Source organism: Lissotriton vulgaris, chromosome 3_1, assembly GCF_964263255.1.
Source record: "Lissotriton vulgaris chromosome 3_1, aLisVul1.2, whole genome shotgun sequence".
In the NCBI taxonomy this organism is placed as follows: Eukaryota; Metazoa; Chordata; class Amphibia; order Caudata; family Salamandridae; genus Lissotriton; species Lissotriton vulgaris.
Genome location: NC_141689.1, coordinates 635,251,522 through 635,277,674, shown reverse-complemented (window position 1 = coordinate 635,277,674; position 26,153 = coordinate 635,251,522). Strand labels below are relative to the sequence as shown.

The 26,153-nt window shown below is 49.1% G+C and overlaps 1 protein-coding gene across 1 annotated transcript in view; it reads left to right on the top strand.

Annotated features, from left to right (window-relative positions):
- The window catches only part of SKIC3 (SKI3 subunit of superkiller complex), a 1,256,060-nt gene that overhangs the window by 795,590 nt on the left and 434,317 nt on the right, over nucleotides 1–26,153 (top strand). The window contains exon 30 of the mRNA XM_086960925.1: nucleotides 25,844–25,967. Within this exon, the coding sequence (XP_086817051.1) occupies nucleotides 25,844–25,967 (124 nt within the window). The remainder of the gene's footprint in view (nucleotides 1–25,843; nucleotides 25,968–26,153) is intronic.

The following is a 26,153-nucleotide window of genomic DNA, read 5'->3' as shown; positions in this document are numbered from 1 at the left end:
TTAGATATAGTATACCTATATCTACCTTATATATAGACACATATGCATCTATAAGTCACTCCTATGGTAGGCCTTGACAATCCTGGAGGCAGTGGGCTTGGTTTTATATGAGAGGGCCCTAGCATGAGCTGAGCCCCTCTGCAGCTTTCGAAACCATCTCCATATAGCTGTTCTATGATGTAGCCATACCATATACTCTAAGTGCATTTTAATCCTCGCGGTTAATGCTAACTTTGGTTCGGCTTTATCAAAACATGTCATGTAAGGTGTCAAACACTTTGGAATACTACCCCCCCCCCCGCCAATTCTGGCAGCGGAGGTAGCATCCCAACCTTCTAGAGGGAAAAGACATGTATGTTACTGCTTTACCCGGCTGAAGTTAAACAGAGCCCCAGCATTACAAAATGGAATGCACTGCCACAGATGCCAGTCTGACCTCCTGCTGCTGGTCGAAACTCCGGCAGGGGAGGCCTGGACAATAGGTTTCCTGTCCAAGGAGGTGCCAGCACTGCCCCAGATAGGCAGATGTGTATTGGGACAGGGAGGACTGCATCAGCAGATGCTTTTTGACACACTGCCTAGGGCACACAAGGTGCTCCATGTTCAAACCAGTTGCTGGGTTACTCCAGCCCCAGCTCTGGCGCAAAACTGGACAAAGGGAAAGGGGTTTAACCACCCCCTTCCCAGGTCCACCCATAGGAGGGACCTAGGCAGGTAATCCAGCCCCTTAGCTTAGTATAAGTATAGGAGCTGTGTCCCCAGGACTTTAGATTATCCTGGAAAGAAACTTTGATACAGAACTCTTGGACCTTTGACATTCTATTCTGACTAGAAGACGGAAGACATCTCCCTTGTGGTCAAGGAGTGACCACCCTGTACAAACAGGCACCACCAGTAACTTGCCGGTCAGCTTTGTCGACGCTCCCGCCGGAACCTGAAGACTCAGCGACACAGGAACTGGACTCTCAGACTTCTCTAACTCCGACCCACATCCATAGCAAAGCTTAGACCCGTGGCGGACACGAGAGACGTGGGACCGGACACTAGAGACGTGGGACCTCACACCCTGGACATCCTGCATTTTGCTAACTACTCAACTACAGAGGTACCCTCGCAGTTGTGCATTGGGGTACGAGAAGCTCCAGACCCGAGCACCATGTGCACCGAAGCACAGCCCTCCACACTCCACGAGTTCCGCGTGGGGCCTGCTCTTGCATTTCAGCTCGACGCGTCTTCCCAATTGGTAGCCCGTTGGCTAGTGAGCCCCCTGAAGACTTTTCTTTTGAACTAAACTGTTACCTGGTTGCTCCAGGCTTGCTCCAGCTTCCCTTCAAAGGAGAGGCACCACAGACCTTGCTGGTCTGCAACAGAGTCAATCTCGACATACTGCGTGGGTTGCGTTTGCCAAAGCTTGTTGTGTCCAATCCGGATACTGACACCGCAGTCAACTAGATCCTTCGTGGGACAGCTCGGATCCAGCGTCTGGTCATCGTCGATGCCTCCTGGACCTCGTCGCTGAAGAGACAAACTCACCTTCTTCACCTTCAAGCACGCAACATCGCCTGGTTCCTTCCTGGTCAATGGCTAGTGACCCAGACTCTGTCCCCTCTGCTTTCAGGTTTTTCACATCGCCGATCCACCCTTAGATCCACCCGGACACTTTTCCTCTGGTCGCCTGCAGCACTTCTTTGCAGATCTCCATAGAAAACGATGACGAAACCCGACACGAAAAGACACCTCTGCACCCGGCTTCCCTGGGTGAGGTAACACGAGTACTCCGGTGCTCCCGTAGGTCTTGACTCTCAAAGTGTCCTAGTTTCAAAGGGTTCCATCCTAGTCCATCCGGAACTGTCCTTAAACAGTAACTTTGTAACTTCTTTGTTTCCCATTATAAGTCAATGGTAACTCGCGACTGTGTTTAGACACTTCACGCGTCTCCCGGGGGCCTCCTACTTTCTAACCTTTGGTTGTTTAGTGTAGTCGCAGCGATTCTACAGGCCCTTGGCCTGCTGTCTCTCGCGTGGTTCTCATACCACTTTCTTAGTTTATGGTTCGTGAGGCCCCTAGGGCATAACCGTATATGTGCAACTTATCGTATGCTAATTGAGTAACTTGTGATGTACTTTGACCTCTGACCTCATAAAGAGTGCAGAGGGGTTGTGTTCGAAATAAATACATATATATTTGATATATACCTTGTGTGGTGTCCTTTCATTTGGTACTCAAGGGATTATAATTAGTAAAACAGCTTGCTTCACATGCTCTCTGAAGTCTTAGCCTTTGACTGCTGGTCCATGCTACCACTCGGATAGATAGTCTATAGGGTGGACTTTACAACCACCATCAATAAGGGTCGATTAGACTGGTGCAAGGTGCCCACTAGAATAGTGGACATCATATGCCAGGCCAACTTCTCACACTCCCAAGCAGATATCTTCTAGCACAGAGGAGGGCCCCTCTTAACCCTTATATTGGCCATAGAAAATAGTCCCATGCAGGCTGTGTTCACCAGTAACTTGTTGTGTGACCAATTACCTAGCGGATAAGACATACAAGACCAACGCCGCTAACCTTACTTAAGCTCACTCAAATATCTACAAAGGGAGATATTTTTTTCCCCTCCAGCAAGACCTTTTAATTTAATGTTGGGTGGGAAGCGGCTTAAAGGAATTAAGGTCACTCTGGATGGGTTCCCAGTTGAAATGCAATAACAGAATGTTTAAGACATTTCCTGCTGAGAGATCCAGACTAACGCGACCTGCATAAAAAGGCTCTAAAATTGCTTTGCTGACCATAGTTCGTGGGTCAAACACATAGCTGAATGAAGCTCAGAGGCACAGGGCAACTCTGTAGGAACTTAGCTTGTGTGTGGTCTCCGTAACAGCTCATTAATTCAGAAATATTCATCCAATACATTTGATCCCAGAGGTCATTGGAGTAAAGTACAACGAGAATGGGAGATTGTAAAGGGGGCTTGGTGCTACACTGCAAACTCTTAACACCTTAGATGCGCGCAAACATCCCTCCCCAGTGCTGCGCTGTCCATTGGAACTAGTGCTGAATGGACGTCCAATGGTCGTGCGCAGCACTGGGGAGGTAGTGCTGCCGTCGGCCAACGCCCCGACACAGCACTTAAGAGGTTAAATGTGCCACCTCCACACTTTAACACCTACCTCTTGTCCTATCCCTTTGTATTATATGCAAAGCATAGCTGGCTGAAAAAATATCTTGCACACAAATAATCCCAGAACAAATGTGTTGGAATGTGGGTTATTGGTAGGTCTGCCACTGGCAATAAGGCCACTAACACATGATAGGACTCAGGATAGGTCTTAGAAAATTATTCCTTTGCTCAACCTTTGGTAACATGGCTGCGAACAGACAGGCTTAACTTCAAAGACAGGTATGTAAAGCATTTCAAAACACAATTTCAGTAAATAATTAGGACACAACAAAATCCAACACCAATTTATAAAAATAGGTAATATTATTATCTTTTAAATGACATCAAAACGAAAATGATCCACTCTACCGAACCAGAGATATGAATTTTTAAAGATTAGTCACTTTCTAGTGATTAGAAACCAACAGTGCCCCTTTAAGTCATTTCGTTTTCTCTGTCAGGGACACACCTTTATAAATTGTTCTGAAGAATTCTCACCACTGTAGTGGGCCGCCTTCTTCAGCAAGAGGGGTCAAGTTAGAACACCTTCCTGGCGTTCTGCTTGCGGGTCCCAAAGTATCCAACACACAATCCAAGGTTCTGGAATCTCCAAGAGGGTCCTTGAAAGTGTGAAACTTCAATTCCGCAATCCACTTAAACAAAACCCTTACAAATCCACTGGTACTCCAGGCTTTGAAGTCTTTGTGTGGCTGTCAAGGTGAGCTCTGTTACCTGTAGCTTGCAGGGAGTTTCCACTCTTGAGCCTTTGGCAGCAAGGTAATCCACAGGGCTGTAGTTTCAGATGGTGCAGTCTTCATAGGTCAGGCCTTAGAGTTCCTGCACAGTAAAAAAATCTTCAGCTGGGCACTTCTTGCTTCATTCAGTTTCAAGCAGCAGATCTGGAGGGCTTTGCCCCTCTCAGATACTTATTCAAAATTCTCTGTGTCAAGCACCAGGTCACTGCTGACTAATGAGAGCAGGGCACATCCTTATAGTTATGACCACATCCTGTGGAGTGTGGCTTTAGTTTGTCCCGGAGTGCATCATTCTTCCAAATCCATAATGGCTGATTTACCAGCAAGGAGGTAAGAGCTGGCTAAACACACCCCCTACCATCTGCACATACCTTCCTTAAGCCTAGCCCTGACTCTCGGACAAGACTGTCATAGTGGACTGAAACCCAGGCCTCCCCTCTGCCTTTGAAGAGCGTAGTTTACGACTCCACCTCCTGGCCTGGCATTCATATAGAACAGCACACTGCCCTCCCAGCAACCTGGCTAATCCACTTAACGCTGACCAATCAGGGCAGACCACTGAAAGGCTGAATTTGGACTTACAAACAAGAAAGTTTCATAACTTATTGTATGTACACTTTAGGAGAAATTTAACAATATAATATTGTTGGATTTACTACTACCATTCTGGGAAGTCTTTGAATGGCCCGGCTTGTCCTCTCCTATCAATATTTATTAATCAATCAATTCCTACCATGTTAACCTATGGGCCATGGGATTTGCAATAGGGAAAATGACCTGGGCCACATTTCAAGAACCATGGATTATAAAACCATATTTAATAGGTATTTCCCTCATTTCTAAAGGACCACCACCCCCTGTGCAATTTGGGGAGACTTCAGGGGTTCCGAATCTGCAGAAAAATTGCAGATCATCCTTACCCAATTCTTCTAGCATCAAAGTCGAATTTGAGCAGCTCTTTAATACAATGTGGGGAGTGAAATGTAAAAATTCACTTTCCCCAGGCATATGAAAACTCATTTTATAAGCGCGCTCCTTATAGATAACTGATCCACCACCCCTGGGATACCTAGGGGTGACCCTGGGAGTCACTAATATGCAAAAAACATGGTAGGTTTTTCATTTTTAAGGGTCCCTACCCCCAAAGTCGGTTTGGGCACAATTTAAGGTTTAAAAGCTGTCCTGGCCACCAGGGATGCTTTTTAACTGACCTCAGGCGTCAGCACTGCACACATGCTAGTGCAGAAAATCTGCTGGACTAAACTTTCATGCCCCAGGATTCTGGAGACTTCTAGGTACTTTCAATCCCCTGCTCTATTACATACTAGGGCTTATGGGGTAGGTCATGCCAATTACAGGGGGTACCCCACCATACCATAGTGTACCCTGGTGTATGTTTGGTGTCCTTACTGTATTCTAATGTGTTCCTTTTAGCTTGGCACTGGCCCAGGGCCTGGTAAACAGAGCCCAGGGTCAGTCTGAGTCAGTTACCACCAGTTCCAGTCAGGAAAAAGTTGGGGGGTGCCCAGGGCCCAGGATGACTTAGCAACATAGCCACCCCCCCCCCCCCCAAACTATAGGTGATGGGTTAGTAACCTACACCCTGGTACTCCTCATCGGCTAAGTGGAAAAACCAGGATCTGCATTGGCATGGGCAACCCCAGGTCTGTGTTCCACTGTAAAGTCCATTCCCTGTAGGGAAATGGACCACCTTAACAGTTTGGGATTCTCCCCTCTCATCTACATGAGCCACCTGAGAGGCCTGTGGTCAGTTTAAACACGAAAGTGAGTCCCAAACAGATATGGTCTCAACTTTTTCAGTGACCACACCACAGCAAAAGCCTCTCTCTCAATGGCACTCCACCTCTGCTCTCTGGGAAGAAGCCTCCTGCTAATAAAGGCAACTGGCTGGCCAAGGCTCCCTTCATTCAGCTGTGACATAACTGCACCAATCCCTTGCTCTGAAGCATCAGTCTGAACTAAAAATTATTTTGTGTAGTCAGGGGCCAGTAACACTGGTGCTGAACACATAGCAGCTTTCAGAGTATCAAAAGCCTTCTGACACTCTGGGGTCCAAATCACCTTTTTGGCCCTCTTTTTAGAAGTCAGTTCTGTTAGGGGCCCCACAATGGTCCCATAATTTTGAACAAACCTTCTATAATACCCTGTCAGTCCAAGGAATGCCCTGACCTGAGTCTGGGTAACAGGATCTGTCCAATCCAAAATAGTTTGGATTTTAGCTTGGAGAGGCTGTACATGGCCCCCACCTACCAGGTGGCCCAGGTACACTACAGAACTCTGCCCTATTTGGCACTTGCTTGCCTTAATAGTCAGGCCTACCTGCTGCATGGCCTGAAGCACTTCCCTTAGGTGGTGTAAGTGATACCCCCAGGAAGAACTGTATGCAGCTATATCATCCAGGTAAGCTGCACTGAACTGTTCCAACCCAGACAAGACCCTGTTCACCAACCTTTGGAAGGTGGCAGGTGCATTCTTTAATACAACGGGCATTACCTTGAACTGATAATGTCCCTCTGGTGTGGAGAATGCTGACCTCTCCTTTGCTCCATCAGTGAGGGCAATCTGCCAGTAACATGAAGTCAAATCAAAAGTACTCAGCCCCTTACCTATCAATGAGCTCATCAGCTCTAGGTATAGGGTGAGCGTCCGTCTTTGTGACTGCATTCAAACCTCTGTAGTCCACACAGAACCTTAACTCCTTGGGTCCCCCTGAGGATTATGTTTAGGTACCAGTACCACTGGACTGGCCCATGGACTCTCAGATGGTTCAATTACCCCCAGCTCCAGCATCTTAGCAACCTCAGCTTTAATGCTGGCTCTGACATGGTCAGACGACCTGTACAGTTTATTTTTGACAGGTCGGCTGTCACCAGTGTCAATGTGGTGCACACACCACTCAGTGATGCCTGGAATCAGAGAGAACAGGCCAGCAAACTGCTCCAGCATATGCTTACAGTCTCTGTGCTGCTGGTCTGTCAACTTGGGAGAGAGCACAACTCCCTCCACTGACCCATCTTGCACATTAGTGGAGAGGAGGTCAGGGCACAAGCTCAGTTTCCTCCTCCACACCCTCATCAGTGGCCAGTAACTTGGTCATGTCAGCCCTGTCATGGTGTGGTTTCAATCTATTCACATGCAGGGCCCTGTGAGGGTTCCTGGGGGTGCCAAGGTCAACCAAATAGGTAACCTCACCCTTCTTTTCTAAGATTGGATAGGGCCCACTCCACTTGTCATGGAGTGCCCTGGGAGCCACAGGCTCCAACATCCACACCAACTGTCCTGGAGTATACTCAGGCATAGTAGCCTTTTGATCATACCAGTGCTTCATGAGCTCCTGGCTGGCCTCCAGTTTCCTGTTCGCCTTGTACATGTACTCCGCCATTCTAGCTCTCAGACCTAGCACATAATCAAGCACATTGTCCTAAGCTTCTTTAAGAGGCTTCTCTAAAGACTCTCTTAGCAGGCTCAATGGCCCCCTCACAGGGTGTCCAAACACCAGCTCAAAAGGACTGAAACCATCCCCTTTCTGTGGCACCTCCCTGTAGGCAAACAGTAAGCATGGGAGGAGAACATCCCATCTCCTCCTGAGTTTCTCTGACAACCCATTTATCATACCCTTCAGGGTTTTGTTGAATCTCTCAACAAGACAATTTCCTTGTGGGTGATAGGGGGTGGTGAACTTGTAGTTGACACCCCACTCATCCCACATAGCAGTCAGATAGCTGGACAGGAAGTTTGTGCCCCTATCTGACACCACCTCTTTTGGAAAACCCACTCTGGTGAACACACCAAGCAGTGCTCTAGCCACTGCAGGTGCATCAGTGGTTCTAAGAGGTATGGCTTCAGGGTATCTAGAAGCATGGTTAACTACCACTAAGATATACCTATTCCCTGATGCAGTAGGTGGGTCCAGGGGACCAACAGTGTCCATCCCCACCCGCTGGCAGTGGTATTAGGGGAGCCTTTGTCCTGCCCCCTGCCTTGCCACTGGCCTGGCAGGTGACACAGGAGCTGCAAAACTCCTTTAACTTTTCAGACATATTGGGCCAGTAGAAATGGTTCACCAACCGGTTTCATGTCCTTGTCCGTCCCAAATGTCCTGCCAAGGGGATATCATGACCCAAAGTCAGGATGAACTCTCCTTGAGGTTGCTGGCCTCAGTATAAAGCAGTCCATCTTCCCAGTAGAGTTTGTGAAACCCACTTTCATCCCCCTCCTCTTGCTTAGAAGCAATCTGCCTCAAGCTCTCAAGGGTGGGACAGTCATGCTGTCCCTGACTGAACTCCTCTCTGGAGGGTCCACCTGCTCCTGTCAGTTCTGCCAAATCTGACAGTTCTGGCAGGGATGGAGTCCCTCCCTCAGAGGCCAAATCCTCCCCATCAGGGTTAGATTCTTCCTGCGCCTCTGGAGTTCCCTGGGCTGGCTCACCAGACCCAGTGCCCTTATCCTTGGATGCTTGGCCCTTTGTTCCAGGGTCCAAGAGACCAGCCCCTCCCTTCTGGCTAGTCTGTGACCTAGTCACAGCACAAACCCACTCAGGGAGCTCCAATATTTTCATATGGAGTCCTCTCGCCACCTCTGACCATGTAGAGACTTCAAGATCATTGCCCATTAAACACTGGACTGGGAGCACCTTTGACACAGCTACCTTCATAGGGCCTGTCACACCTCCCTATTCCAAATCCACCACAGCCATAGGATGGAGTTTGGTAGTGATGTCTGCATATGTCACCTGGTGAAATTCACCAGGTAACAACCTCTCTGGGGGCACCAGTTCATCCAGGACCATAATTACACTAGCCCCAGTGTCTCTGAAAGCCTCAACTTCAGTCCCATTCACTTTAGGCCTCTGCCTGTACTTGTCTATGTTTGTAGGTAAGGCAGCAAGGGTGGCAATACTCACCCCACCCAGGGACACTAAGGTTGCTTCCACCACCTGCCTGTTCTGTACACCACCCTCCACCCCTACACTTACACTGGCAATCCCTGTGGATGGCCCCTTAGGGCGGAGCTTCTTGGTGCAGACAGCATCTCCCTGCTTATGCCCTGGCTGGTTATAGTCCAAGCACTTACCCACCTTTGAGGGATCAAAGAACCTACCAGGCTTTCCCTGAAACCCCCTCCCTTTGAATTTGGGTTGCCTCGGGGGCCCCCCTCCTTGTGCAGGTTTTTGTGGGTCTTTGGAGGACTCCTTAGGATTTTGACCTTCATTTCCCTGGGCTTTCCCCTGGGGAGGGACTTGTCCTCTTTTCCTCTGGTCACCCCCCTGATGCTGAATGGAAACCCAGGTTCTCACCCACTCATCAGCTGATTCCCCCAGCTCTCTGGGGTCTGTCAGCTTAGAGTCCACTAGATACTGGCGTAACTTCTCTTCTGCACAATGAGTCAAAATGTGTTCTTTCAAAAACAAATTATACAATCCCTCATATGTGTCAACTTTTTTACCAACAATCCATCCTTCCAGTGCCTTTACTGAAACATCCACAAAGTCTACTCAAGACTTTGAACTCAATTTCTGCGTGCCTCTAAACTTCACCCTGTACTGTTCTGGAGTCAGACCAAATCTCTTGACTAAGCATGCCTTCATCTGCTGGTATGATTCTGCATCCTCTCCCTTCAGGGTCAGGAGCCTATCCCTCCCAGCTACTGGAATCAACTCCCACAGGAGTGCACCCCAATATCTAGAGTGGACCCTACTCATTTTAAGGGCCCTCTCAAAAGCAGCTAGCCACTTGTCAATGTCATCCCCTCAGTGTACTTGGGTACTATGCCCTTGGGAAGTTTAGGTTCAAATCTACCACCCCTGGACATCTCAGCATCTTCTTCACTTTCGCTGCCACCATTCCTTTTCTCTTCCTCACTATCCCATTTTCTCTTAGCCAATTCAAATTTCTCCTTCTCCAAGTTAATCAACTCTAATTGAGCCTGAAGCTCTCTCTCTGCAAGGGACAGTAGTGGTACCTGAGTAAGGGACCCTCCCCCACTCCCACCACCACCTTGATTCACCTGGCTAACACTAGCCACAATGGGAAAGGTCTCATCCTCACCCCCCTCTCGGGTGAGGTTGGGGGGGAACATCTTCCCACCCCCTTGGGTTCTCCTCCGCTGCCCTGGCCCAGGCCTTTAGGGACTCAAGCAACCCTGCCTTCCTCATCTTCTTGGCAGGATGCAGCACCCTACACCTACACTGTTCTCTAAGATCTGCCATCTTAAACTGGGACAGTTTAGCCAGGTACAGCTCCATGGTTCCCTAGTTTTGGGTCACAAAAAACTAGGCACAATAGACTTAGAACAATTTGGAAAAATCAAAACAATGGATTAAAAATAGTTTAGTCCAAATTGAAAAATCAAACTCAAAAGTTTTGTTCTAAGGGAATTTAGAGGATTTTTATCATCCTAAATTATTCACTGAAAGGTGTACTTTTTAAACACAAGTCCTCATCCACACCGCTGAACACCAAATGTTGGAAAGTGGGTTATTGGTAGGGGCAAATGTAGGTCTGCCACTGGCAATACGGCCACTAACACATGATAGGACTCAGCATAGGTCTTAGAAAATTATTCCTTTGCTCAACCCTTGGTAACGTGGCTGCGAGCAGACAGGCTTAACTTCAAAGACAGGTATGTAAAGCATTTAAAAACACAATTTCAGTAAATAATTAAGACACAAAATAAAAATCCAACACCAATTTATAAAAATAGGTAATATTTTTACCTTTTAAATGACACCAAAACGAAAATAATCCACTGTACCGAACCAGAGATATGAATTTTTAAAGATTAGTCACTTTCTAGTTCTTAGAAACCAACAGTGCCCCTTTAAGTCATTTCGTTTTCTCTGTCAGGGAGACACCTTTATAAATTGTTCTGAAGAATTCTCATCACTGTAGTGGGCCGCCTTCTTCAGCAAGCAGGGTCCAGTTAGAACACCTTTCTGGCGTTCTGCTTGCAGGTCCCAAAGTATCCAACACACAATCCAAGGTTCTGGAATCTCCAAGGGGGTCCTTGAAAGTGTGAAACTTTAATTCCGCAATCCACTTGAACAAAACCCTTACAAATCCACTGGTACTCCAGGCTTTGAATTCTTTGTGGGGCTGTCCAGGTGAGCTCTGTTAACCTGTAGCTTGCAGGGAGTTTCCACTCTTGAGTCCTTTCGAAGCAAGGTAATCCGCAGGGCTGTAGTTTCAGATGGTGCAGTCTTCATAGGTCAGGCCTTAGAGTTACTTGCACAGCAAAAAAATCTTCAGCAGGGCACTTCTTGCTTCATTCAGTTTCAAGCAGCAGATCTGGAGGGCTCTGCCCCTCTCAGATACTTATTCAAAATTCTCTGGGTCAAGCACCAGGTCACTGCTGACCAATAAGAGCAGGGCAACTCCTCATAGTTATGACCACACCCTGTGGAGTGTGGCATTAGTTTGTCCCAGAGTGCATCATTCTTCCAAAACCATAATGTCTGATTTTCCATCAAGGAGGTAAGAGCTGGCTAAACACACCCCCATACCATATGCACATACCTGCCTTAAGCCTATCCCTGACTCTGGGTCAAGACTGTCATAGTGGACTGAAACCCAGGCCTCCCCTCTGCCTTTGAAGAGCGTAGTTTACAACGCCACCTCCTGGCCTGGCATTCCTATAGAACAGCACACTGCCCTCCCAGCAACCTGGCTAATCCACTTAACTCTGACCAATCAGGGCAGACCACTGAAAGGCTGAATTTGGACTTACAAACAAGAAAGTCTCATAACTTATTGTATGTACATTTTAGGAGAAATTTAACAATATAATATTGTTGGATTTACTACTACCATTCTGGGAAGTCTTTGAATGGTCCGGCTAGTCCTCTCCTATCAATATTTATTAATCAATCACTTCCTACCATGTTAACCTATGGGCCATGGGGTTTGCAATAGGGAAAAGGACCTCGGCCACTTTTCAAGAACCAGGGATTATAAAACCATATTTAATAAGTATTTCCCTAATTTCTACAGGACCACCAGCCCCTGTGCAACTAGGGGAGACTTCAGGGCTTCTGAATCTGCAGAAATATTGCAGATCATCCTTACCCAGTCCTTCTAAAATGAAAGTCGAATTTGAGCAGCTCTTTAATACAATGTGGGGAGTGAAATGTAAAATTTCACTTTACCAAGGCATATAAAAACTCATTTTATGAGCACGCTCCTTATAGATAACTGATCCCCCACCCATGGGATACCTAGGGGTGACCCTAGGGGTCCCTAATATGCAAAGACATGGTAGGATTTTCATTTTTAAGGGCCCCTACCCCCAAAGTCGAGTTTGGGCACAATTTAAGGTTTAAAAGCTGACATCAGGCTTCAGCACTGCACACATTCTAGGGCAGAAAATCTGCTGGCCTCTAAACTAGGTAGTTTCAATCCCCTACCCTATTACATACTAGGGCTTATGGGGTAGGTCATGCCAATTACATTGGTACCCCACCATACCATAGTGTACCCTAGTGTATGTTGGGTGTCTTAACTGTATTCTAATGTGTTCCTTTTAGCTTGGCACTGGCCCTGGGCCTGGTTAAACAGAGCCCAGGGTCAGTCAGAGTCAGTTACCACCAGTTCCAGTCAGCAAAAAGTTGGGGGGTGCCCAGGGCACAGGATGACTTTGCAACAACATGCACACGTGAGTTTTCCTTAATACTTGCAAAGTAATCCTAGCAAAATGACCTATCTTTTGGAAATATCTGCACAGAAGGCCGTGAGAAGCTCAAAGAGACTGAAGACCTAAAAAATGATACATTAAACAATTAATATCTGCTTTCTTGAGTTTAGGCACACACCATTAGGATTCGGGATGGGAGCACTACAAAAGGTCACTCTCGATCTGAGGTCACAATACTGCATAATAACATTTTATACGCTCTAAGCCTGGCAGTAACTAGAGTTTAAGCTATTGGCATTGTACATTACAATGCCTTTTATTTATGCCTTTAAAAACAAAACAAAAATAAAAGGCATTGTTATTTCCAATAGCAGCCTTTTTCTTCTACAATACAGACATTTATTCATTACATTATTAAAACCCAGTTACTAAAGCAACATGCTGTTTTCTGTAACAACTGTTACTTTTAGCACTGCGATGTCTAAAACATTGGAGCATAGTGCCACATAAAAGTAGAATAAATAATGCACCACTGACGCTTTTAATAGGAAATAGATAAAAAACAATGCCGTTTACAATACCAGCAACTTTAAACTTTGCTAATGCGAGACCTATTGCATTGCAAATGCTTGTTTTCTCTTTGGCTGCTTGACCAGCCTTCTGGGGGTTTCTCCGCAGGTATTTTTGTGTTATCCTCTGCTGCGTAAGTTTTTTCCCAAGAGGTTTCCATGTTTTGGGATGTAACATCCCCTTTGTGGGGCAGTGGTAGCTGTTATACAACTCTGTTATGCGCTGGGTAGTTGTGATCGCCTTCGGACCACTGTTCTCTGTGGCGTTAGGGTATGTTGCAGAGGCAGTCTTCTTGCTGATGGTTTGGGCTGCGGCTGACGTCTGGCTTGCCCTGAGCGCATCCTACCGACTGGCTGTACTTGCTGGAGCTGACCTACTGTTTTTCTGCACAATTGTGCCTTCTTGGGCTGTGGTGGGATAGTCATCCTTGTCTTGTCCGTTCCTTCCAGTGGACCTTGCACTCAGTTCTACCTCTCCTCCTTGTGGGGTGAGATGGTCCCTGAGTTCTTGTTCCCTTTCGGGCGCAGTCTGTCCCTGCGGGGCTATGAACGGTTCTTCCTGGGTGACCTTGACCTGCCCTTTTTGGCTTCCGCCTCCTTATTGCTGGCGGCGCTGTTCTGGTCTTTGCCTTCTGGTTGTGTTAGGCTCGGCTGCCCTCTTCACTGGGTGTGTTTCCGGTTTGGGGGGGCTTGCCTTTGCTCTGCCTGCTCTTCTTGGAGTCTCTAGGTTGCTCTTTTCCTTCAGCGCTCCTCTTACTTGCCTTGGCCTTAGGGGGAGGTTTTGTTGCCTTGTATGGGCGTGGGGTGCTTAGGCCTCCTTTCCCCTTGGCTTGTTTCCTCTGATGGGTGAGGACGGGCTACCTCTTCTCTTCTTTTTCCTGCATCCCCTTCGGGGTTGGTGGTCTTCTGCTTGCGGGGTGCCCCTTGCCTGGGGGACAGGGCTCCATGTCCTGTCTTTGGGACTCGGCCCCAGTGGGGCCCTCAGTATGACCCAGCTGGTGGGTTCCTCTTGCAGACCCTCCTTCCCCCTGGTTATGGCTAGGGTATGTATTCTACGTGAAGGAATTTGCGACTAGTTGTCTCTATCAGATGTACGAGTTACTTACCTTCGGTAATGATGTATCTGGTAGAGATGATTCTAGATGCAGATTCCTTCCCGGCCGGCCCTTCCTCCCCGTTCTGCGAGGACCGTTTGGCTTGATTTCTGCATTCTCCTCCTGTGGGAGGCTAGGTCTTCAATGTGCGCATTCTGTCGCTCTTTTCTGGCAGGATGTTCGTCCTGGTTATTGTTCCTTCCTCCCCTTTTGGCGCTTTGGAGGATCGGTTTGTAGGTACTTCTGTGCCTTTGTTTTCTAGTTACCCCAGTTTGGTGCTGACCCCCCGCTCCCACCCTTCTTCTCTTGCCCCTTTCATTGCTAGGGGTTCTGGCCCCTCTGCTATCCTCTAGGTTGGAGGTCTTTTGGCTGGGCCTCTGCCCTTGTTCCTTTTGAGTTGTTACGTTTTATGTTGGGGCTGTCTTGGAGTCTTGTCGTGTCCTGTTTGTCCCAGATTGGTTCCCCTTTATTGTAATTGGTTGGGGTTTTGGTCCTGTTATATGTTATCATGACACTTTTCATATGTTCTTGCCTGCAGGGGGGGCTATCTTTGTACTGGCAGGGTGGCTGTTCAGGTATGTGCTTGCTCTGTTCCTTATTCTTTTCCCTACCTTGGGTACAGTACCTGAAAGAAACAGGTTAGTATTAGATTCCTTACCTTATAATATTCCCAGGCGTCAGACTGGATCCGGAAAATTTAGCGTAGCAGTACCCCTGCGCGTTGGTAGGCGTCGTCTGCTGCTCCGCGTCCGTCGTCGGGGTCGTTGCCGCTGGGATGACCTCTTCAGGGTACTTGGATGCCGCCCTCACGCGCTGACGTCAGTTCTTCTTTTTTCCGCGCCAGCAAGCGCAGGTCCGGAGAAAGTGGTACCTTTTAGTCACTTTTTGACTAAACTTTTTCAAACCTGTTTGGATCCGTTTCGAGTCTACGACTCCATTGGTGCCGGTAGGGATGCCCGGGTTCAAGCCCTGTGCCGACTGCAACCGACTGATGTTAGTTATCGACTCCCATCGCCAGTGCCTACATTGCCTGGGGCCCGAACACGATGACAAGTCGTGCCCCGACTGTCGGGCCTTGGCGTCGAAGGCTAGGCGGGAGCGGTCCCGTAAGCGCCTCGAGCTCTGGCAGTCGGCCCGCGCCGCTCGAGGTCCCGATCCGGAAGGAGGTCGAGGGATCGGTCACGGGGCCAGAGTCCTCATAGCTCGGCGAGTCGACACCACTCGCGGGCTCCAAGTCCTCAGGTAAGAGGCACAAGAAGTGGAAGAGGCGAAATCGCTCTTCTGACTCCCCCTGAAGCTCGCGCGACACGGCCAGGTGTTCGGGTGACACCGCCCACGTGGCTCCGCAGGAGCCACAGGCGTCGCGTCCAGCTCCAAACCCGCCGGTACCTGGGCAGAACGCGATGCCGGAGAAGATCGATGCCTTCCTCATGGCCATGAGGTCGCTCTCTCCTACGTCGGGTTCCGCGGCGCCTTCGGCCAAGCGACCCCGACTAGGAGCCCAAAGCGGGCCGGGTGCTTTTTGCCCCGGCGCGGTCGGGTGTTTCAGCCCCGGCGCTGTCTGCGACTATGGTCCCGACGCCTCATGGTCCCGCTGGGTCCGGTTCCGGGTCGCCGCTGGTCTGCCTTACGACCCCGCCGGTGTCGGCCCCTAGGGTGTCATCCCCCGCGTTGTCCCCGCACAACGCCGTCCCTGGTCTACCCCTCGGTCTGGATCCAGCGTCGGAGCGGCGGCGATCGAAGCCGCATTCTGCGCCGCCGAAGCAAAGTACTTCGAGGATCTGGGTCCATCCTTTACACCTTAATTTCAGGACATGGATGACGAGGGGGGCTGGGGGGGTCTGAGGACCCCCTGGCACATGAGTGCCAGTCATTTCAGGACTGGACACAGGAACTAGGGGAAGACAGTGGCCTGGATACCTCCCCAGACACTAGTTTTGTCTCCCCTCCTACAGTGGCTACGGAGGAGGGGGCTGCTTATTGTGTGGTGCTGATGAGGGGAGCCTAGGCCTTGGCTCTTGAGCTCCCCGTCGCAACAGTGATGTCTAACATCCTCACAGAGGTCCTTAAATTGCAGGCAAACTCCCCAGAGCCTCTACTGCCGTTTAATGAGGCTCTCACGAACGTCTTGTTGGGCACTTGGTCCAGGCCCACTACAGGTTCCCCTGTAGATCGGAACGTCGCTAGGCGCCACCGCCCAACCCCTGGCGACCCTAGTTTCTTGTCCACACCCCCCCCCCCCCCAACTGGCCCCCCCCTCCCCGGAGCCTGGTTATCCAGGCCTCTACTTCCCAATCCGCATTCCTGACGTCACCACCAGATCGGGAATCCAAGAGGTATGAACTCTTGGAAATATGATGTTCTCCTCCCTTAGTTTGGGGTTGCAGTCGGTCAACACCGTGTGCCTCTTGGGCTGTTACACCCACTCTTTGTGGGATACAGTTGCGGCATTGCTGCCTGAGTGCCCAGAGGTAGCCCTGGCGAAACTCGCTCAAGCTCTCGCGGAGGAAAGGGACGCAGCGCGGTACTCTATCGATGTGGACTGGATACCACGGACTCGCTAGGAAGAGCGATTTCCAGGTCTGTGGTGGTTCACCGCCACGCCTGGCTGAGGTCCGACAACTTTTCGGCCGATGTCCAAAACACCCTTATGGACATGCCGTTTGATTGCAGCCACCTCTTTGGTGGCAAGGCAGATCATGTGCTGGAAAGCTTCAAAGACTCCAGGGCTACGGCCTAGTCCTTGAGCCTGTCGGCCCAGCGTCCGCAATCTTCTGCCCAGCGCTCCTTTCGTGGCCATGGAAGGGGTGCTCCCACACATCCTGCCAGCCACGGGCCGCAGACTAACATTCAGCGCATTGGCGGGCGTGGTTACCGTCGCGGCGGTAACGGGACAACGGCGCGGCCAGTCCACATCCACCCCCACAGCATCCGCCTCAAAGCCTTCCTAGTCCGAGCTTTCAGGGCAATTTAACGCCAGGGGGGGGCAGTGTTCACCATCACCTCCTCCACTGGCGCACCATCACATCGGACAGGTGGGTGCTGCAAATCGTCCGAAGGGGCTACTCCCTCCCCTTCAAGGCGACCCCTCAAGCCATGCCACCGCAATACCACCGCGTATCGGGGGATCACTTGCAACTTCTGCAAGAGGAAGTTTCATCCCTCTTGGCCAAGGGGGCCATCGAGCGCGTTCCTGGGCCAGAAGTAGGACATCGTTGTTACTCCCACTACTTTCTGGTTCCCAAGAAGGGCAAAGGGGGCCTACGCCCTATCTTGGACCTGCGGAACGTCAACAGCTTCCTCCGGAAGGAGAAGTTCAAGATGCTGACTTTGGCTCAGGTCTTAGCTGCCCTGGACCCGGGAGACTGGATGGTAGCGTTGGACTTGCAGGATGCATATTTTCACATCCCCGTCCTGCCGGCCCACCGGCCCTACCTGCGGTTCACAGTAGGCCACGAGCATTTCCAGTTTACCGTGCTCCCCTTCGGCCTTACCAGCGCCCCACGGGTGTTCACGAAAGTGATGGCGGTGGTCGCAGCTCATTTGCGCAGGTTAGGGGTTTCAGTCTTCCCCTACCTCGACGACTGGTTGGTGAAGGCGGGCTCGCCCCAGACAGTCGTAAGCCACCTCCAGACTATGGTCGACCTCCTGCACCTGCTGGGGTTCTCCATCAATGTGCCGAAGTCACACCTGTGTCCCTCTCAGAAGCTCCTCTTCATCGGAGCGTTTCTAGACTCGTCGCAGTTTCGGGTTTATCCTCCCGAACAGCGGGTTCGGGATATTCAGGCTCTGATTCCGATCTTTCAGCCGTTATCCCGAGTCTTGGTCAGGTTGATGCTGCGCTTCTGGGGCTGATGGCCTCCTGCATCCTTCTGGGGCATCACGCCAGGTGGCGGATGTGGGCTCTGCAGTGGGACCTGAAGTTTCATTGGGCCCAGCATCAGGGCCACTTATCCGACCGTGTCTTGATCTTGGAGGGCACTGCAAGACAGTTGCAGTGGTGGCTCACGGACCGCGATTGGGTCAGCGGCAGATCCCTCTCCCTACCCCAACCAGAGCACGTAGTTGTGAAGGACACGTCCCTCTAGGGCTGGGGGGGTCACATGGGAGAGGTGGTGATCAGATGCCTCTGGTCTCCGATGGAGTCCTGGCTCCACATCAACCCTCTGGAGCTGCAGGCGATCCGACTTGCACTGAAAGCATTCCTCCCCTCTGTCCGGGGGAGTGTAGTGAAGGTGTTCACGGACAACACCACCGCCCTGTGGTACTGCAACAAACATTGGACGGGGTGGGGTCATGGACCCTATGCCAGGAGGCTCTGCGCCTCTGGCAGTGGCTGGAACATCAGGGCGTGACCCTGGTGGTTCAACACCTGGCAGGTTCCCTGAACGCCAGGGCGGACAAACTTAGCCTTCTGTGCATGATAGATCACGAATGGCATCTGAACTCGGACGTGGCGCAAGGCCTCTTTCAGCAGTGGGGAGAGCCTTGGTTAGATCTATTCTCCACAGAAGAGAACGCGCAATGTCATCAGTTCTGCGCGTTGGAATTTCCAAGGCGGGACTCGTTTGGAGACGCTTTTCGTCGCGAGTGGAGATGCGGTCTGTTGTACGCCTTTCCGCCTAAACCACTACTTCCCAGAGTGCTGAAGAAGATCAGACGCGACCAGGCCCAAGTCATTCTTGTGGCTCTGGACCAGGCACGAAGATACTGGTATCCCGAGCTACTCAGCATGTCTGTCGATCCCCCGATTTGTCTGCCTCTTCAGGAGGACCTTCTGTCGCAGCAGCAGGAGACGGTCCTCCACCCGAACCTGTCCTGTCTCCACTTACATGCGTGGACATTGAGCGGCCGCACAGCCTAGCTGTGCTCTCTCTAAAATTGACAACCATGTACCTTAGGTGCATACCCAATTGGATACTGAGTCACCTTATCAGTCCCTGTACAATGTACCTTAGGTACCCAGGGCATAGGTGCACCCAGGGCCTACCAGGGGCTGCAGCATGTATTATGCCACCCCTGGCTGGCCATCCAAATCTGACACAACTGGTTGATCAATCAGCTGGGGCAAGGTGGTGTAATCACCCTTTGCTTTAGATATAGTATCCCTATATCTAAACCTAAAATGGACATATATCCTCCTATCAGTCACTCCAATGGCAGGCCTTATCAATCCTGAAGGCAGAGTGCTTGGAATTATGTGAGCTGGTGCTCTAGCATGAGCTGAGCCTGTCTGCACCTTTCGGAACCAAGTCCTTTAGCTGTTTCCATGATAACGCTATACCATATACTCTTAAGTGCATTATAATCCTCGCGGTTATTGCTAACTTTGGTATAGCATTATCAAAACATGTCGAGTAAGGTGTCATACAAATTGGAATACCACCCCCTCGCCAATTCTGGCGATGGGGGTAGCATTCCACCCTTCTAGAGGGACACGACATGTATGTAACTGTGAACCCCGGTTAAAGTTAACTCGAGCCTCAGCATCACAAAATGGATGCTGCCACCACAGACACAAGTCTGACCTCCTGCTGCTGGGTGTCCTTCCAGCGAGGGAGGCTTGGACAAAGGGTTTCCTGCCTTGGGAGGTGCTAGCACCACCCCAGACAGGATTTTGTGTATTAGGTGGGACAGGGCTGAAAGGAATGAGACATACCTGGTGCACACAAGGTGTCCCTGTGCATACACCGGTCCAAACCAGTTCCTGGGGCACCCCAGCCCCAGAGCTGGCGCAAGACCGGACAAAGGAAAGGGGGTGTAACCACCCCCCCCTTTCCTGGTCCCACCCAGAGGAGGGGCTAGTCGTAGTGCAGCCCCCTTTAGCCGAATAAAGGTAGGAGCTGGTCCCATTCCAAATTAGATTATCCTGATCAACTTTACAAGAATAAACTCTGGACTTCGACGTTCTGCTCCACAGAAGACTGAAGAAATCTCCCTTGTGGGCAAGGAGTGTCCACCCTGCACAAGCAGGCACCATCAGCGTACAGCGGCTTCCCTTTGTCGTCTTCCTGCAAGGATCCAGACTTCAGAGCCCGACTAGACCCGGATTCCCAGACCTCTCCGACCTCAACCCACATCTGCAGCACAGCTGAGATCCATGGGTGCGACGAGACACGTGGGAACGGCCATCTTGAAAGAAGCAGCACTTCGCTCCAGCACGACTTCAGAGGCATCCTCGACCAAGTGCTTTGGGGACTCAGAAGCCCGGACCCCGAGCAGCTCCTGCACCGAAGACCAGCCCTCCAGCATCCACGAGATCTGCATGGGGCCCTTCTGCCTGTTTGCTGCTCGACGCGTTGTCTGGTCACTTGCCGGCTGGCTAGTGGCCTCCTAGACGACGAACTGCGAAATCTTCACTGCTGGTCTGGTTGCTCCAGACTGGCCCTTGCTCCCTTCCAAAAGTGGAGCACCCCGGACCCTCCTGGTCCACTCCAGATGCCGTTTCCACTCACCGCGTGGGTTGCCTTTGCCAATGCCTGTTGACTCCGAATCCGAAGACGACACCGCAGACAGCGGGAGCCTGCATGGGACAGCTCGTGCCTCCATCCTGGTCGTCGAAGACACCACCTGGTCCACGTGGCTGCAGAGACAAGCGTCCACCTTCACCTGATCGAGACGACAACATCTGGTTCCACTCCTGGTTCCACTCCAGTCACTGGCTAGTGACTTTGAACATTGTCCCCTCTGCTTTCAGGTTCTTCTCTTCACTGATCCACCCTTGGATCACACCGGACATCTTCCTCCTGACCGCCTGCAGCATCTTTTCCTCCAGGCTCCATAGACTTCAAAGCTGGAACCCGACACGACTTGACACCTATGCACCCGCAGCCCGTGGGTGAGGTAACACGAGCATTTCGGTGCTCAAGGGTAGCTTGACTCTCCTAGTGTCCAGTTCCACAGTCGTTTTGGTCCTATCTAGTCAGGGACGTCCGTACTCACCTTTTTCTTAAAACTGTACTGTCCATAGACGTTTGTACGCATCTCGCGTGTGAGTTCACACTCTGCACACGCATTCCATGGTCCTCCTATTACTTACCTCAAGTTAGTATAGCGTGGTCCCAGTGATCCTACAGCCTCTGGACAGGTCCATTCCTTTGATTGACTTTCACATTCCACTTACTTAGTATATGGTTTGTCGTGCCACTAGGGCACCATTGTAAATCGTGCAACTTAAACGTATTTTTCCTAAGAGTTTGTCATGTGCTTAACCCTCTGACCTCATAAAGAGTTCAGAGGTGTATGTTCGTTAATAAATACTTGTTTATTTTCATAACAACCTGTGTGGCGTCCTTTCACTTGGTATTCAAGGGGTTATATGTGGTAAAACAGCTGGCTTCACATGCCAAAAGAGTTTAGCCTAAAGACTGCTTTTGTCCATTCTACCATTAGGATATCTGGTCTATAAGGTTGACTTACAACCAATCACCATAAGGGTTGTTTGGACTGATACAAGGTGATCACTAGAACTAGTGAGCATCATATATCAGGCCAACTTCTCACACGCTCCCTTCGAGCCACTTCATAACTGTCCTCTTAGTCTCCTTACTCTTAAGACTGCATTCCTGGTTGCCATCACCTCTGCCAGGAGATTGAGTGAGCTCCAGGCTCTTTCTTCTCAACCTCCTTTCCTTTCTGTCCATCCGGACAAAGTTGTGTTGCCGACGCGACCCTCTTTCCTTCCCAAGGTAGTCACAGCCTTCCACATCGGGCAGTCCATCACCTTGCCCACCTTCTTTCCGCCTCCGCATCCCTCTAAAGAGGAAGAGAGGCTCCACCGTCTGGACCCAAAACGTGCGCTCTCATTCTATCAGGATCGCACACGCCAGTTTCGGGTGGATGACCAACTCTTTGTTGGTTACGTGGGCGCTAAGAAGGGACGGGCGGTGCACAAACGGACCATTTCTCGATGAGTTGTCTTGTGCATCAAAGCTTGTTACTCTCTGGCTAGAAAGGAGCCTCCTGTGGGGCTACGTGCCCATTCCACTCAGGCCACGGCGGCTACTACTGCCCTGGGTCGGAGAGTCCCCTTGCAGGATATCTGTCAGGCAGGTACGTGGGCCTCCTTGCACACGTTCGCAAGACACTTCTGCATGGACAGCCAAGTCCGGAGAGATGGCTTTTTCGGCCGTTTCGTTCTCCAGGACTTTCTGGTGTGATCATTGGTTCGCAGACCCACCACCGGGTTTGGTATTGCTGGGGTATCTATTCTAAGGTAAGGAATCCAATACTAACCTGTTTCTTTCAGATGCACAAGTTACTTACCTTCGGTAACGATATATCTGTAAGAAACCGTATTTAGTATTAGATTCCTTACCGCCCCACCCATCCTCCCCGTTCTGCGAACCGATATCTAGGGTTGAAATCATCCCCCTTTCAGGGCCCTAGTTTTCATGGCACCAGTGTTGGTTTTTATCATGGCTCTGCGTTTCTGGCGCGGATAAGCTGTGTATAAGAACTGACGTCCGCGTGCGAGGGCGGCGTCTAAGTACTCCGACTTCATCCCGACGCCTACGATGGACACGGAGCCGCAGACGACGCCTACCGACGCGCAGGGGTACTGCTACGCAAAATTTTCCGGATCCAGTCTGACGCCTGGGGATATTGTAAGGTAAGGAATCTAATACTAACTACTGTTTCTTACAGATATATCGTTACCGAAGGTAAGTAACTTGTGCGTTGGCACTGCTCCCTATGATGTTGTTCCCCACATCACTTTTTTTTTTTTGCACACTGTTCCTAATCACTCTCAGTTTTGTCTGATGGCTCCGCGTTGCGGCATGGAAAAGTTCTCCGAAGAAAACTGACGTAGGCTCGCCGGGGTGGGACTTATGTGACCTCGCTGACATCATGTGAGCGGACGACGCAGGGACCGAGTTGCGAGGTGCTGTCCCCCTGGCGCGCAGGGATGCTATAGCAAAAAAAATTCCGGATCCAGTCTCACGCCTGGGAATAATTCTATGTGAAGGAATCTGCGGCTAGAATCGTCTCTACCAGTTACATCGTTACCGAAGGCAATTAACTCGTACGATATTCCCACTATCTTCAGGTGCCAAAGAAGGATCGAGGGCTTCTCTTTATTCTAGCTCTGCACCCTCTCAATTTCTTCCTCCTAAAGGAGATGTTCAAAATGCTCAGCCTGGCCAGGTTTTATCTGCCCTCGAATCTGATCATGTTGTTGGACCAGCAGGATGCCTATTTCTATATTCCCATCCTGCCAGCCCATCACCGCTACCTGTGGTTTGTGGTGGGACAGGATCATTTTCAGTTCTCTGTGCTCCCCTTGGGTATTCATGAAATGGATGGCGGTGGTGGCAGCACACCTTCAGAAATCAGGGATGCCTGTATTCCTCTACCTCGAACACTGGCTGTTGAAGGCTGACTCGTCCCTTGCAGTTCAAGAACGGCGAACATCCTATCATCTTTGGGATTCGCTATTAACGTGTTGAAGTCTCACCAGACTCCTTCTCAGACACTCCGTTTCATCTGAGTTACTCTAGACAGGTTTTGGTTTTGTACCTTTGCCACAGGGAAGACCATCCAGGACATTCAGGCTATGATCCTGATCTTTCAGCCTCAGCCCTGGATTTCAATGTAATAGACTTTGAGGCTGGTGGGACTGATGGCCTCATGTATCCTGGTGGTTGAGCATGCCAGGTGGCATATGCAGGCACTGCTGTGGTATGTAAAGTTCCAGTAGTCCCAAAATCATGGGGACCTCTCAGACTACATCCAGATCTTGGAGGAGACTTTGCAGTGGTGGCTACTGGACCTGTATTGAGTCAGTGGTAAAACCCTCTCCCTTCCTTACCCACTTAAAACCATTGCACTCAAGATCGTGTATGGAAGAAGCCAGTTAGCCAAGCTATTAGTCAACTATAAAACAATGGTCAGCATCTGCAAACTCCTTTCTATTTAGCTGGCTAAATACAAGCTATTTGATATGCTACATTTGGAAAGTCCCTTACAACCACAAAATTAAAGATTGGTTGATATTCTGAAAAGACATCGTTTTAGTTCTGAGGTGGAAACCTTGTAATAGACAGATAGGGTTGCATTAAGAAGAAATGATTGCGAGGAGGTTGTGCGACTACTGCAGCCATTTAAAGAACTGCACTGTGGTCCATGTCTGAATGCCTTTCTCAGAAACTGAATCCCTACACTTGAATGACATTCCTTAGCTTTCCAGCCCTAGTCCCCACAAAGCTTCTGCATCCCTACTGTGTATGCATGAACCAATAACAGACTGAAAGCTAAACCATCACAGAACAAGATCCTTTCTCTGGCATCACTGGTTCTTATTCTTTGTATTTCCCTTCTTTAAAGTCAGTGGCCTCCTATGGATTGCCACACCTCACTTAGCTTACAATTGTTTCTACATCCCTCCTGCTGCAACCAATGTACGCATTAAACACTACCATCTCCCTAACAAACCCTCACACTGATCCCATTTTATCACTTTGATTGAAAAACCAATACACGCTTGACAGCTGCCATTCTAGCTGCAAATACCCAAACCATCTGTTTATGGCTGTTAACTTGGTTTCTATTCTATCAACACAGACATGTTCTATTCCCACTCACTCATGACCACTTAAATGGCTGATTAGAAACAAGGATGTGTCTTGGCCCCTTGCCTTTTTAACCTTTTTATGTCTGATCTCCCAGCCCATTTTAATGATGTTAATGACCACTCTCCTGCTGTGTTGGGTTAAGAGATTAAATACTTACAATATACCAATGATACTATTTGACTACAGTGCTGATAAATAACTGATTCATTTCTTCACATGCTAATTATAGATATTAACACAGTGTAAAAGGAATGGTAAAAAAAACATTTGTGGGCCATAGACCCAGAGCGAGTTGTGAATGTCTGCAAATCAATACTTTACGGAGAAGCACCTCAAATTTAATTTTCTTATAGTATTTTGTTTAGGTCTGAAGGTCACATTACCAAAAGTTGTAAAGATTACTGAGAATCACAGCAGGGAGGAGCAATGTTTGAGTTGGATAGGAACATTTATATTTATAAATAGTGGTAAATACGCCTTCAAGCAACGTTTTTGGGAGTGCAGTATCTAATACTTCAGAAAGACATGGTTCAGACACGAGAGTACTTAAAGATATATATGTCAGCCTATTTTTTATATTTACCGGTTTAGTGAAGCAGACTGATTGGATTGGATTCACTGTTTACTGCTTGGTTTATTATTTATTTGAGTATATGATTGCATTGTTTAGTGTTTAATTATGTATTTTTTAAATGTACCATAATAATTTTAATGTAGATATAACTTATATTGTTAAGGCTATTGCTGACACCAATTAATAAACTATATATACTTAAAGAGAAAGAGCTAAAGCAGCTTCATACTAAATGGAGTGTGGTGTAAACTTTTGTTATCTCTTTTGCTTTAAATTACCTTTAAGTGTGAGAGTTGCTTTTAATTGAGTATTTGATACACAAATGTAATACTTTAAACAAGAATTATATTACAATTTATTTGAATTCACTCTTTAAATATAAAACCGTATGGTATAAATTTAAGAATATTTTAAAGATGAAGCCTTTCACTCCATTTAATAACTGGTTTTAATTGAACTTATCAGCCTATGAAAAAGCACTTTCCGCTGCCGAGTCGGAACAAGATAAAGCCCATATCCTTACAGCCCTCGCAATAATAGAATACAAACGTGATAAAGTGGACTCTGCAAAGACGATATTGTTTAAATGGTAAGTGAATGGCATATTGTTCCGTTTAATTTTAGAATAGGTGAGCTACTAATTAAGATTCTGTTTTCTTCTGATGATTTTATATGTTTTGCCTAGAAATTCATTGTTTCTGCTTTCAAGCTAACAGGGAAGTACGTTTATCCTTCCCCCAAAATCTCTAGTATTTTTCTCAAATTAGCTGATATT